Consider the following 13,480-nt stretch of genomic DNA (forward strand, 5'->3'; position numbering starts at 1 on the left):
GTGAGAGAGAGAGATAGATAGAGAGAAAGCATGGGTGGGGGGTGCATGTTCCCATAAGGATACACAGAGCTGTCCCCCTCTTCCCTCTTCCAAATCTCTCCTTGGGAACTGGATAGAGTTTTGGAAGCTTAAGAGGATGGCTAGTCCCAACAGTATCACTTTTAAACTCTGCTGGAGTTTCCAGGCTTCTGCTGGACTTATACTCCCTCTTGCTCATGCCTCCTCTTCCTGCTGCTTCAGACAGTGGCGTACCGGGGGGAAACGGCACCCAGGGCAAACTATGGCCCTGAAATAGCGCCCCCGCCCCCACATACCTGGCCCGGCCCGGCGGCCGGCAATTCGGTGGTGGCGGGGTGGCGGCGACGGGTCATGAGTGGTGGCGGCGGTGGGTCGCCCGCCGAGTGCGGCGGTGGCTGGTGTGGAGGCTGGTGGCATCCCATGGCCTGCGCAGTTGGGAAGCGACGCCGGGCCGCTCGGCTCGGCGTCACTGCCTGCACTCTGCGCTGCCGCTACACAGGCCATGGGATGCCGCCAGCCACCACACCAGCCACCGCCGCACTCGGCGGGCGACCCGCCGGCGAATTGCCGCTGCACGCCCGCCGCCACACCTGGAGGGCGATCCGGGGGGGGCGGGGGAAAGCCACTTTTTGGCGCGCCCCCACGTGACCCGCCAGGGTGGCGCCTGGGGCACGTGCCCCCCTATAGTTACGCCACTGGCTTCAGATCACCTATGACTGCATGCTTTCCCTGTGTAGTTTCTCTGAACAATTCCTTTGCCTCCTTGGGACCTCCATAGGCTTCTCTTTTCACCAGATGCTGCCTGTGAATGAACTATGACTTCCTCTCTCTCTCAGACGATCCCAACTCTCACCATTCTACTTCTGCTTCACATGCCAACACCACCTTCTTCGGAGCTCTCCATCTTTGAGACCCTTTTTCTTTCCTTACACAGTTCCTCTTCACCTTTATTGTCTGTGTGGCAAGCAACAATTCAGCAGCCAAAACCTGCACCTGCTGCATGTCACACAGCCATTCAAGGCCCAGCTCTACAAGAAAAACATGTTGGCAACCCTACAGTATATGTATGCCGCCTACCTCCAGTGCTCTGAAACAATGCAAAAGGGAGAGAGGATATGCATCCAAGCTTCCGTATGACCTGGCTTGAATAGCTTATCATTTTCCATTTTTGTATTTCAAGTATTAGGTGAACAGATCTTTCAGCAAGACCATGAGCATGGATGCTCTCTGCTCCAGGTGGACCAATAAAAAAAATGCTTCTTTATTTCTTGCCTGTGATGGCACAGTGTGGGGAAAAGGAGGCATGCTCTGTAGACCTGTTCAAAGATTTGGCTTCAGTACTTCAAAGACAATTATCTGCTTACAACAGATAATTGAGAGCTGGTCTTGTGGTAGCAAGCATGACTTGTCCCCTTTGCTAAGCAGGGTCTGCCCTGGTTGCATATGAATGGGAGACTAGAAGTGTGAGCACTGCAAGATATTCCCCTCAGGGGATGGAGCCGCTCTGGGAAGAGCAGAAGGTTTCAAGTTCCCTCCCTGGCTTCTCCAAGATAGGGCTGATAGAGATTCCTGCCTGCAACCTTGGAGGAGCCGCTGCCAGTCTGTGAAGACAATACTGAGCTAGATAGACCAATGGTCTGACTCAGTAGTAGTAGTAGTATGTTTATTGTGGGGTCTGACTCAGTATATGGCAGCTTCCTATTTTCCTATGTACCTATCTCCACTGGGAGGTGGCCGCTGCCACCAGTTCTTACCTCTGTGCAGAGTTATCTTGGAAAGTGCATGAGGAGTAAAGTAATGGTAAAGTGTGCCCTTGAATCGGTGTCGACTCCGCCAGAGCCCTGTGGTTTTCTTTGATAAAATACAGGAGGGGTTTACCATTGCCATCTCCCACGCAGTATGAGATGATGCCCTTCAGCATCTTCTTATATTGCTGCTGCCCAATATAGGTACTTCCTATAATATAGGTACTTCCCATAGTCTGGGAAACATACCAGTGGGGATTCGAACCGGCAACCTCATGCTTGCTAGGCAAGTCATTTCCCACTGTGCCATTAGGTGGCTTGCATGTTGGGTGCTGGAAATGTAATCCTTCCCAGTGCTTTCCCCATGGAGCTCTATGGGGAAAGCACTGGGAAGGACTACATTTTCTTTCAGCACTCTCCACATGCCTTCTGAGATGTCACTGGGAATTCCCACAGCTCCAAATCCCTTTAACAGCCCTCCCTGGTGCTGTGCACAAGATCCCTCTGCATGTGGAAGTAAGCACTGGCAGTGGCCACTTCCCCTCAGGGTCAGATGATTTGTAATCTTTTCACTAGCTGCTGCCTGCGAATGAACTATGACTTTTCATAGTTCTTGTAGTCATCCTTGAATGTTTTACATTGTTGTTTTAAGAGTTTGCTTTATTTTGTCTTTATTGTGAACTGCCTGCCTAGAGCCTCTGGAGTCAGGTGGTATATATAAAAAATGAATGAACGAATAGTTTGGTTTTGGTGCTTGGAAGCCAAATCTTTGCACAGGTCTAATGTTCAGATTTCTGGAGGTTCAGCAGAAAATTTAAGTTCAGGGGAAAGGTAGAATAATGAAGAGATCCGTATTGAGAGAGTGGGCACTAATGCAATGGGTCCCATGACCTTTGCAAGGAAGACTCTGGCTGCTATATTACACAAAGTGGGCCACTAAGAGAGGCCCTAAGTCTAATTAGGACCTTCCATAACCAATGATGCTGTACAAGTCAATCAAACAAAGCAAGTTCATTACCCACCTTACCAACCCCTGTCTCTTGATTCCAGATTCCTGACTCATCTGCAAAACCCCAGGAGAAGTTTTCTTGTGCCCAAGCAGAAAAGCTGATTGAGGAGTATTTATCAGCAAAACTGGCTGATGTCACTTATGAGCCTGTAAAATGTGGTAGTCTAATCAAAGCTTTGAGTGATGAAATTAGGCACATGTTTAAGAAGTTCATTCCACCTCGATATAAGCTAATTATCAACCTTGTAATTGGTAGTAGAAACAAAGAGGACACTACTGATATAGTTGTGACAAGCCAGTGTCTCTGGGATCCACACTCAGACAATTTTGCTTCTTCACAGTATATAAATCAAACACTCTTTTGTGTTGTTTTGGTACATGCTGTATACTTTGAATAACATCTGAAACACTATTGCTTTCACATCTTTGGTATATTGCCATATGTAAGAAGGGTGGGTTTTTCACAGTCATGTTTCACCACAAACTTGTTAACTGTCACATTCAGCAAAATTAAAGCTGTAACAGAGATGACATATCCAACTCCAAGCATTACTATTTAATGTCCCAAATAATAATGCAAATAAACAGGTATAATTGGTATATAAGGTATAAGAACATAAGACAAGCCCTGCTGGATCAGGCCCAAGGCCCATCTAGTCCAGCATCCTGTTTCACACAGTGGCCCACCAGATGCTGCTGGAAGCCTACAGGCAGGAGTTGAGGGCATGTCCCCTCTCCTGCTGTTACTCCCCTGCAACTGGTACTCAGAGGCATCCTGCCTTTGAGGCTGGAGGTGGCTTACAACCCTCCGACTAGTAGCCATTGATAGACCTCTCCTCCATGAAGTTATCCAAACCCCTCTTAAAGCCATCCAGGTTGTTGGCTGTCACCAAATCTTGTGGCAGAGAATTCCAGAGAACAACTGCTGATACCTCACAAAGAATGCAGAAGCACAAAAGAGTAACATTTGGCAAGTACTTTTTCTAATTGCTTAGTCCTATGGCCTAGCTGGCTGCCACTGCTTGTACCAGCATAAGCTACTCACTAGCTCCCCATAGCCAGTAAAATCATATCAATACAGGAATGAATAACATTAAATGCAAGAAATAGGGTTCCTTTCTCTCAGCTGGCCTCAAAATGGGACTCTGAAGGGGAGGGGTACAGGGGCCCCAGAAAAAAAGAACATGGATTTCTCTCTTTTTAATCCTGATTTTTAAAATATTTTGGGTAGGTTATTATCTTTTTAAAAAAAATGATACAGTTTAGACAAACTGTAGACAATTTATGATACAGTTAAGACATAGAATGCCTATAGAAATATAGTGGAACCAGCTCCTCTCTATTATTTCAACTTCAGATACTTGTTGTAGTTCAGTTTTGAGTTCACAGTATCCTCTTGTGACTCCATGTCAATGCAATCCTATGGAATGACACCCCTTTAAAAATTACTTACTGACTGACTTATTTATTATATTTATATACTGCCTGATATATGCATCTCTAAGTGGTGTACACAATTTAAAACACAACAAATATAAAAAACAGTTAAAAATTTCACACAATAAATGTAAAAACAATTTTGTAAAATAAAAACAAATTAAACAGTTAAAAATTAATTTCAGTTAAAAGCCTGAGAAGACAGATGCATCCTGAGAGTCTTCCTAAAAGGAAACAGAGGAGGAGATGCTCTTATTTCAACAGGGAGAATATTCCAAAAGGGGCAGCCACAGAGAAGGCCTGGTCCCGAGTTGCCACCGAACATGTTAGTGGGCAACCTCTCCTGATGATCTTAACAGATGACAGGGTTCACGACAAAGAAGGTGCTCTCTTAAGTACCCTGGACACAAGCTGTTGAGGGCTTTATAGGTAATAACCAACACTTTGTATTTTGCTTGGAAACATATCGGCAGCCAGTGCAGTTCTTTCAAAATCGGCATTATATGGAGCCTTCAGGTTGTCCCAGAGACCAGTCTGGCTGCCGCATTCTGTACCAATGGTAGTTTCCAGACTTTATATAAAGGCAGCCCCACACAGAGTGCATTACAGCAGTCAAGCCTGGAGGTTACCACCATATGCACTACTGTTTTTGTAAGCCATTTACCTCCAGAAATGGGCATAGCTGACTCATGAGCCAAAGCTAATAAAAAGCGCTCCTACCCAACGGCTCAGCCTGAGAAACCAGGGAGAGTTTGGGATCCAGGAGCACTTTTACCTGCTCTCCGATTACCCAGATGTTTTCCATGCTCCATTCAGATAAACTGCACTGCACAGTATATAAAAACATCTTTACATATTACTGAAGCATTTTAAATACCACAAGGAGAAATGACAGGAGCAGTGTGTGGTATGTCTCAGCCTTGTGTAGATCTCTCATAATTTGTAATATGAACAACTTTCAATTGCTTTAAGATTTGACTGGAAATATTTCCAAAGCTAAACCTCAGTCTCAGGTTACATACAATATATATACACATATTTAGCTGCATTTTAACAGGCAAACCATTTGTCTACCTTTTAAGATCCTTTTAAAGTAGAAATGGCAGGGATTGAAGTTAGGATTTTGTGCATGCAGAGTGTTAAGTCCCTTCCCTATGTTGGATACAAAGTTTTATAGTTTTTGTTTTAAAAGGTATACTATGAAAAAGCAGAAGATAATGGGACTAGGGGTTCCCCATCGCCCCAAAGTAGCTTCTATTTTTAAATATATATATATATACAATTTTCCATTATATGTATCAATTATATCAGACAAGGGGTGTAGCTATAATTGAGAGTTCAAAGAACCTCCCCCGCAACTCCTGAGGGTCTCCTGCCCCAGCCCTCCCTATTTTCTTCATTATCTCCCTCACACCGAGGGGCTGCCGGGGAGAGGGGTGAACATGGGCCCCCTCTCCCCTAGCTATGCCCCTGGATCAGGGCAAGGTTTCCGGTTTCCTTGGCTTTCAATCAATATGCCTCCCAGCCCTGGCCCCAAACATACCAAATTCAGGCCTCATTAGAATACAGAGTAGAGCTCTTGCTGGCTCTTACTGATCTACAGGTTCTGCCCTCAGAAGTGGAATAGTGGCTAACAGAATATGGCCACAATTCAGCAGAAGCTGATCATGACTAAATTCCATACCATTGTCCTCAATCAAATTTGGTTGTGACAGGGTTATCTTCAAAGGAGGATGAGTGGAGTTCCAACCTAGCAGCCACTGTGACTTGGAGACCTCCAAGAAAGATATACACGTATTTGGGTTTCATTTGTTCTTATTTTTTGATCCACAACTTAATTTGGCTGCACTTCAGTTATTGCATTACTAGAAAAGAAGACCTGGGCTGAGGTTATGCAACATTTTCTAGGTTTATGATTCAAAAATTTTTTCCAGCATCTTGAAGAGCAGAGGGTTTAAAAGGCTCTGACAATGTGCTAAGTAGGTGTGGGCAATATATGGCTTCCAGGCCTCGAGCAGTCTCAAGGTCTCATGTGTAAGAATCCCAGCTGTCATGCAAAAAGAAAATATAGATTCTAGCATACTGAAGAAATGAGAACGAAGATGAGTTTTCTTATGAATGAAAAGCTCAAACTAGAAAGCAAAGGAAAGACCTTGGCAACATTGTTTTCCAAATCCTGTGAAAAAGTGTCATTTATGATTTTTTTAATGGCCTGACTCAAGAATATTCACAAGTGGCTTTAACAAAGGATGTGAGCAACACAGTAAAGGATAAGGCTAAGGAGGAGACAAGTTTCCATGCTGAATCTAGAGTGGTTAGGCGGGCTATGGTTGTTATACATTTTACAGTTGGACTTTGAGAGGGATGGGGGATTGGTGTCAGGACCAGCTCAACTATACAAGCAATATTTGCGTGTAAAAATATGTCTCTTTGAGCAATAATATTTTGAGGAGCACCAATGAAGTCACATGAGATTTCACCAGGATCTTTCATGATGTCTCAGAAGCTGGTGGGTCATAATTCTAAACACATGAAGCTGTGCTCAGTCAGAGAAGATATACTTGTGTACATAGCTATATACAGTATATATACAAGTGAATACAGCTATTCTCTATAAGAAGGCAGGAGAGTCTGGGTAAGCTATGTTCTTGGACCATGCCATTCAGCTTCTTGGCATACACAAATATCTAGGGTCTGTCCTGCTTAATATTCCTTGCTGGGGGAGTGGGGGCATTCATGCCAGAAGCTGTGATGACCATGGTAAGTATCTTTACAGAAGACAACTATGTAAAAAATAATTTGGTGCAAATGGAACTAGAATTATATAACTGGTTGTGGTATCTGCTAGTTTATGGAATTAGCAACATAGAATGCACAAACTCCATTAAGGGGGAAAACCTTTGGTCTACAGGGATAGTTACAGGTGTGGCAGCTTCAGCTGAGCTCCTAAAAGTGAGAAGATTTGATGGCCTGTGATGTTTACGCCATGAGGGCATGAGATCTGATGTCCTGTCTGAGATATAGTACTGGTCTACAAAATCATAACCAGTGTCAGATTTTCCCCGACATCACCCACCTTTTCCCCACCGCCAAGCAGGGTTTAGGGCCCCCAGGCTCGCTCCCCGCGGCCCTTCCTCCATCCCTTGCCAAGCAACATGGTCCCGATACCACCCAAGATGAACAAGGCTGGCTCCCATTGCCGAATGGACTGACACCATCTGGCAATGGTGAGATCTTGCAAGAGGCATGCATGCGTCTCTTCTCAAGATCTCACATCAAACTTTCGTGAGCCCAAAGAGCCTCGTGAGAGTTTGGACGAGATCCACAAAAGCACCTGACAGACTTCACAAGTATATAGAGCCGGCCTGGCCCATGATGAGGGGCCAGACAGGTGAGGGGGGGGGCTGCCTGAGAGGAAGGAGCCCCAGGAGCTGGATGCCCATTTTGCCAGCAGTGGTTCTGACCATCCTGTGGCGGTAACAGGCGGCAGGCATGCCGAGGCCAGGGCTATACCTCTGAGGCCAGGCTCTCCTACCAGGGGGAAGAAGAGAACAGCGTGACAGTCCCTGAGGGGTATGACACATAGAAACACAATTTGGTTAGGTCTTCCCTGCTAGTCGAGGCTGGTGGCAACAGCAAAAGCTGGGGATTAGTGTTACTGCAATGGTTAAGAAGAATTTGGTAATATGTGCCTCTGAGCATATGGTGAGTGCTGTTACCTCAGCAGGCAACAACTACAATCAGAACAATTAGACCCAGAGTCCACATTCCAGAGACTATCACAGAAATGAATTCAGAGACTATGAAAAGAAATAAAATATTGTTAAACAATAATATTTATAAATCAATCTGAACAAATTATTCACATTTATTAATAACCTCCCACACACACATACATATAAACACTGAACTTAAATTCCCTCAGAAGGTAGTTGTTCATGAGGGTGAAAGCAAAAGGTAGGATGTAATATGTGCCATGCTCAATATGTGTGTTCAGAACAAGGAAAGTGAAAAGTACTGCTTTAGCATTGCCAGATGTAATAAAGAGGCATGCATCAGTCTTAAACCCATCAGTTATGAATTTAACGCCATAATGTGTTTTAACAAAAATGGGAAATATAGCAGGCATGCTGGAAACATGATAATTTTTAGAGTTGAAGAATTACTTGCTTCCATGATGCCTGCTGCTCTCTGTCTAACAGATGAATGACAGGCAGAAACTCAGATATTGGAGTTTCCCCCAGAATTTGGAGATGGGAATTGCACCCATTGAAGTTCCAGTTGCCAAGCAGCTGAAGTAAAGGCAGAATATCAACAGGTGCTGCTTCTGCCATCATATTCAACAAGTTGCACCTACTGAATATCTGCCTGTCATGCAACTGTTAAAAGTCCTGGGCCCTCTGGCTCTTATAAGGAACTCAGTAATCCTTCCCCTTATGAGGTACAAGGTTGGAGGGCAATAAAAACCACAAAGGAGGACTGAATTCTGAGGCTAAATGAAGCAAAATGAAGCAGATAGAGCTAAGAAGCCCAAGTGCACATGACTGAGCCTGTTCTCCTATTTACCTCAGAGACATAAGTCAAACTATTCAACTGTAATAATGGTTACCTTTTATTTACAAGACATTTATGCTTCTCTGGAAGAGGGGAGAGACTTTAGCAGCCAGCCCTGGCAGAGGCCCTTCACAGTTGTTTCCAGGGCAAAAGGCAACAAGGGCAGGGGCTGTTTGTGCCCCACTTCCTTCTCTGCCCACTCACTCCCTTCACCCTCCCCTTTTCTCCTCATTAACATTTCAGCTGAAGTATGCATGTGCAAATGATGTGACTATATCATCTATTTTCTTAATCTGTAGAAATTCAAAATATATTTACTTTGACAAATTCTTCAAGGAGACTTGTACAGAAAACTGACCTGCTAAAGAGACCTTTCCTAAGAAACGGAGTCAGTCTGTGTTTCTCTATTTGGATGCAGAAAATCCCATTATAAAGAAAGGGGGGTGGGTGGGGACCACCCAACTGTGGTCTTGAGGTTTCATGTCTGCTTTTCAACTTCTGCTTCCCCCAACTTAGCCATTTGCCCACAGTTTCAGTGAAAAACTGACAGACCTATTGAGCAGGCAATTCTGAATGTAAAAATGTTCCTTCTAGCACGAATAGTACAAAAAGAAATCTTTGAGAAGATACAGAAGGTTTGGGTTTAGGTGAAATAACATGAAAGAAAGTTTTCTTTCGTTTGACCTCACCTCTCCATCCATAATACACAGGCACTCCTGTGCTCGAGTCATTATCACGACATTATATTCATTAAGAATTCAGCCTTGCCAAAGATCTGTTAAAGTTACAGCAAACAAAGATATGTTATTCATTTGAACCTTTTTACACTGTTGTATAACTGAAACATTTTCTAAAATATGAAATATGATTCTTCCTTGAGACCTATGGCTTTCAAGTATTTTTCCATATCTTCACTAAATGTTACTGAACCACATATCAATACAAAAGGTTGCCTTCTACATGTGTTCATCACACTCTTAATAATCTTTTCATTTATTCGACCAATTCGTGTATTCTCTTGAAAACTCCAAGGCAAATCTTCGAGTGAATGCTCCTGAATAGGAAAAAGGTGTAAAATATTTTATCTCTGAAAAATACAGTAATATATTTTATGGTTTAAATATATGGTTTAAATATATTAAAGGTGGTCTGATTAGGTCAAATATGTGATGCTACTTCTTGAAAGCATTTCCCCCAAAGTTCACCATGACACAATTGTTAGATTTTATTTTTTTTTAGGATTTTTAAATTTGCCACTATCAGTATGGAAATGTTTTTTATCATACTATTCTCCATGAGCTGCTCCATACTATTCAGTGGCCCTAATCTAAAGTTAGTCATGATGAGAGCTAGTTGCCTTGAGCCTGTTGAAGAGGCAGGAAAAAATATTTTAAATAAATTAATAAAATGACTAAGCCCCATTAAAAGCAATGGGGTTAACAATTCTGACTAACTTTGGTATCATTGGTTTCAGTGGGGCTCAGCCATAACTAAGGGGAGCAATGGCAAAAGAGGGAACATGCCTTCATCTCCTGATTGTGTGGCTTCTCAAGGCATCTGGTGGGCCACTGTGTGAAACCAGGTACTAGACTAAATAGGCCTTGGCCTAATCCAGCAAGGCTCTTCTTATGTTCTTAACTAACTTTGCCTGGGTTAAGGCCAATATTGGTAATCCCTTTTAGGTTAATGGCGGTAGAAAAACATGAGAGCGAGAGAGCACTCTATTCTTCTTTGCTAACAACTATGAACCCCAATTAATCAGATACAAAGGTTCACAAAAATATATTGACACTAGAAAATTAAAAGTTCTCAAAACTAGTAGATCACAATGTCTGCAGTCCTGAAGTACTGTGATCATATGGTGGGTAGTCGGAATTATCAACAGCGTAGAATCCAGAGAAAAGAGTTTTGGTATGCATTGCAAGGACAAGGCAGTGGAGCTGAATTAGGAATATTAACGGTTTAATACAACAGATATTATTTACAAAGGGGCAAGTGCAGTCTGCCTCCAGTGCTCTTGCTGCTGGCTGTTTGTTAGCCCCACCTCTACTCCAGGACTGGAAAAAAGGAACTAAAGTACCATTCAAAACCTGGCCAGGATCAATGAATGGATTAACCAAAAACACCACAAACAGGCCTATTTGTGACACAGGACATATAAAAATGTGTAAATATCTATGACATGGAGTGAATAGGAACATACTGTCTGAAAGTATAGCTTATAGAGAGCTACAAAATCAAATGGCCCTGAGCAGTGTTCCTTCTAGCAGAAAAACCCAGATGTTCTTGACTAGAACTCCCAGCATCCTCAGCCAAAGCCCACTGCAGCTAGGGATTCTGGGAGCTGTAGTCAACAACATCTGGGATGCCCTCTTACAGGGAACACCGGCCCTGTTTCAGAAGCAAGTACTGAAAATGCAAAAAAAGGGCACATCTTGTCCCACAACTCTGTAGAAAGGAATTAATCTGTTATTTTCTCTCCAAGAGTAGGATTCTGAGCTGTGCTTTCTAAAACTTGCGTGATACCTGAAAAGGGCATCAAGAAACTCACTCGAACACTGAGCCAGTTCTTGTTGCTCCTATACTTGACTTTGCAGGTCAAGGAGTGAGCTACCCTGAACCCTCAGCTCTTGAGTTCAGACAGAAATATTTAGGATTCATTGAATTCCTGGAGCCAAGACAGTCTGTGTAACAATCTTAGTTTACTGCTTCTTATACTCTACATCAGGGATTCTCAATGTTGGGTCCCCAGATGTTATTGGACTTCAACTCCCATAATCCCTAACCAAAGGCCACTGGGGCTGGGAATTATGGGAGTTGAAGTCCAATAACATCTGGGGACCCAACGTTGAGAATCGCTGCTCTACACCACTTGAAATGCAGTTTACTATAAAACAAGAACACAGACAAAGGCAACCTTAATTCCACATACTAGATTAGCAGTTAATAACCAGAAGATTCACACTGAAGCTTACACTTCAGATTTTACGGGGCACTTATCCACCACAATAGTGTCCACTTTGGTCTTGAATTCTAACTGCAGGCCAGGCCCTATAGTGGGTTTTTTTTTGCTCATTCTTGGAGTACGCTCCTCCTCCTTAGTGACCATGTGACTCCTTGTTCTTCTGCAAATGGTCCGAAACTTACTCAGATTGGTTAACAAACATGCATTTCCCTAGATAAGGAAACAAATTTGGAATCGACTGATTTACAGACACTTTCAATGAGAGAATGTCAGCGCTATGTTAGCTGGAATCCACATGGCCTGAAAGTTCATTCCCCTTTGTTACACTATTACAGAAGTACAGGGAGAAGTGTCATCAGAAATCCCTTTTAAAATATTACCTGGCTTAATATGTATAATGTCCTTATGTTCCAGAATCGAGACTGGTCTTGAAGAAGAGACTTCATGTAAATATTTTCAAAAGTCCTGAAACAGCCCACTAGAGTGACAAATGTTTCATCATCCTCATTTTCTGTTATATACCGAAGAATTGGAAGCATTGGTGCTAGACCAGTTCCAGAAACTAACATAAGAAGTTCACCATACTAGAAATTAAGCAGAAGATAGCAAATGCATTTTAGTACCTGGAAATGGCAAACACCAATATATAAGCTGAATCCATGATGCCAATTCACTTTTCAGCTATAAAACCTTGAGCAGCTTGATTTCTGTGTACCTCGGAAATAGCCCTCTCTCCTTTGCAATACCACATCCATGAGGTGCAGCTGAAAGAACATCCTTGATTGCACCTATCGTGCACCAAATTAAAAAAAGAAATGGCAGGAAGCATTCTTTATGACTGCTCCAAAATTGTTGATTTCCTTTTCCTAGAGTTTTGTCAGAATCTAAGTCTGAATAATTTCTGTAATAAGTGTAAAAGTTTCCTCTTTGGGCTGGCAAGACCAACCACGCCAGCCAAGATTGGGGTGGTTTCGATGCAGTTGAGTTGTTTTGGGGTGTCTCTTGGGAAGCTTGGGATAAAAAAATAATGAAGTAATTAATTTTCTATTTGAAACTGGAGGTGGAAGAAGAGGATGGCAGGCAAGTACTAATTATAAGAATATCCTTCATATGTTCTTATTTAATTACATATGTCACCAACACTAACTGTATAAATACCTCTGCAGTTTATTTCCAATTTGTTTAAGTGGCAAAAATACAGTTTGCCCTCAGCTGCATTTGCAAGGGGACTCGACAAGTGTCTACTTAGTTACAAGTTGTGTCTGTTACCAGTTGTGTCTAGTTAGTTATAACTATGGACAAGTTCTAACTTAAGACGCATACAATAAAATGCAATGTGAATACATGATAAAAGGAACATATCTCTACATACAGTTTAATTGTACAGTGTAGTTTCCCTCTACACTGTGGGTTTTCTAACTATTTCAGAAGCAGCAGACTTCTGGTAAAGTCTACATTGTTAGAAATAAACCATCACAATACTTGCTTATTGCTCTTAATCCACTGCCCTCCAAATTAATGAATCAAGAGAACCACAATCTTGACATGTCGAAAGGGAATTTAATCTCTGAGGAGTACTCAGTTTCTAGAAATATTCCTATCAATGGAAGTTGGGAGTTCTCAGAAACATGCCTATGGTGAACTAGCAAATCAGTATAGTACATCAAGTAGCATGTAGCCTCTAAGCTCTTTTGTACAGTCTCCAAGCTTTGTAATAATCCCAAGAATTACTGTGTTCCCCTTCCCCCAAAA

The 13,480-nt window shown here is 42.7% G+C and overlaps 3 protein-coding genes across 6 annotated transcripts in view; 1 reads left to right on the forward strand and 2 right to left on the reverse strand.

Annotated features, from left to right (window-relative positions):
- LOC128323292 (dynein light chain Tctex-type 5-like) overlaps positions 1–3,370 on the forward strand; it is a 44,839-nt gene extending 41,469 nt beyond the window's left edge. The window contains exon 5 of the mRNA XM_053246083.1: positions 2,814–3,370. Coding sequence (XP_053102058.1) covers positions 2,814–3,170 — 357 coding nt within the window. The 3' untranslated portion in view covers positions 3,171–3,370. The remainder of the gene's footprint in view (positions 1–2,813) is intronic.
- The window catches only part of CDCP2 (CUB domain containing protein 2), a 59,626-nt gene extending 47,495 nt beyond the window's left edge, over positions 1–12,131 (reverse strand). Inside the window, exons 1-2 of the mRNA XM_053246076.1 lie at positions 12,109–12,131; positions 9,453–9,538 (exon numbers count right to left, since the gene is read on the reverse strand). Coding sequence (XP_053102051.1) covers positions 9,453–9,460 — 8 coding nt within the window. The 5' untranslated portion in view covers positions 9,461–9,538; positions 12,109–12,131. The remainder of the gene's footprint in view (positions 1–9,452; positions 9,539–12,108) is intronic.
- Positions 1–13,480, reverse strand: part of LOC128323291 (NADH-cytochrome b5 reductase-like) — a 54,363-nt gene that overhangs the window by 27,210 nt on the left and 13,673 nt on the right. For 2 of the 4 annotated variants that reach the window (XM_053246079.1, XM_053246082.1), the window contains 2 exons: positions 12,109–12,312; positions 8,028–9,817 (listed from right to left, as the gene is read on the reverse strand). In XM_053246079.1, the coding sequence (XP_053102054.1) occupies positions 9,614–9,817; positions 12,109–12,312 (408 nt within the window). In that variant the 3' untranslated portion in view covers positions 8,028–9,613. Of the gene's footprint in view, positions 1–8,027; positions 9,818–12,108; positions 12,313–13,480 lie in introns of those variants that run through there. The other 2 variants (XM_053246080.1, XM_053246081.1) reach the window with 2 other exon arrangements.

Source organism: Hemicordylus capensis, chromosome 4 (assembly GCF_027244095.1).
Source record: "Hemicordylus capensis ecotype Gifberg chromosome 4, rHemCap1.1.pri, whole genome shotgun sequence".
Taxonomy (NCBI): domain Eukaryota; kingdom Metazoa; phylum Chordata; class Lepidosauria; order Squamata; family Cordylidae; genus Hemicordylus; species Hemicordylus capensis.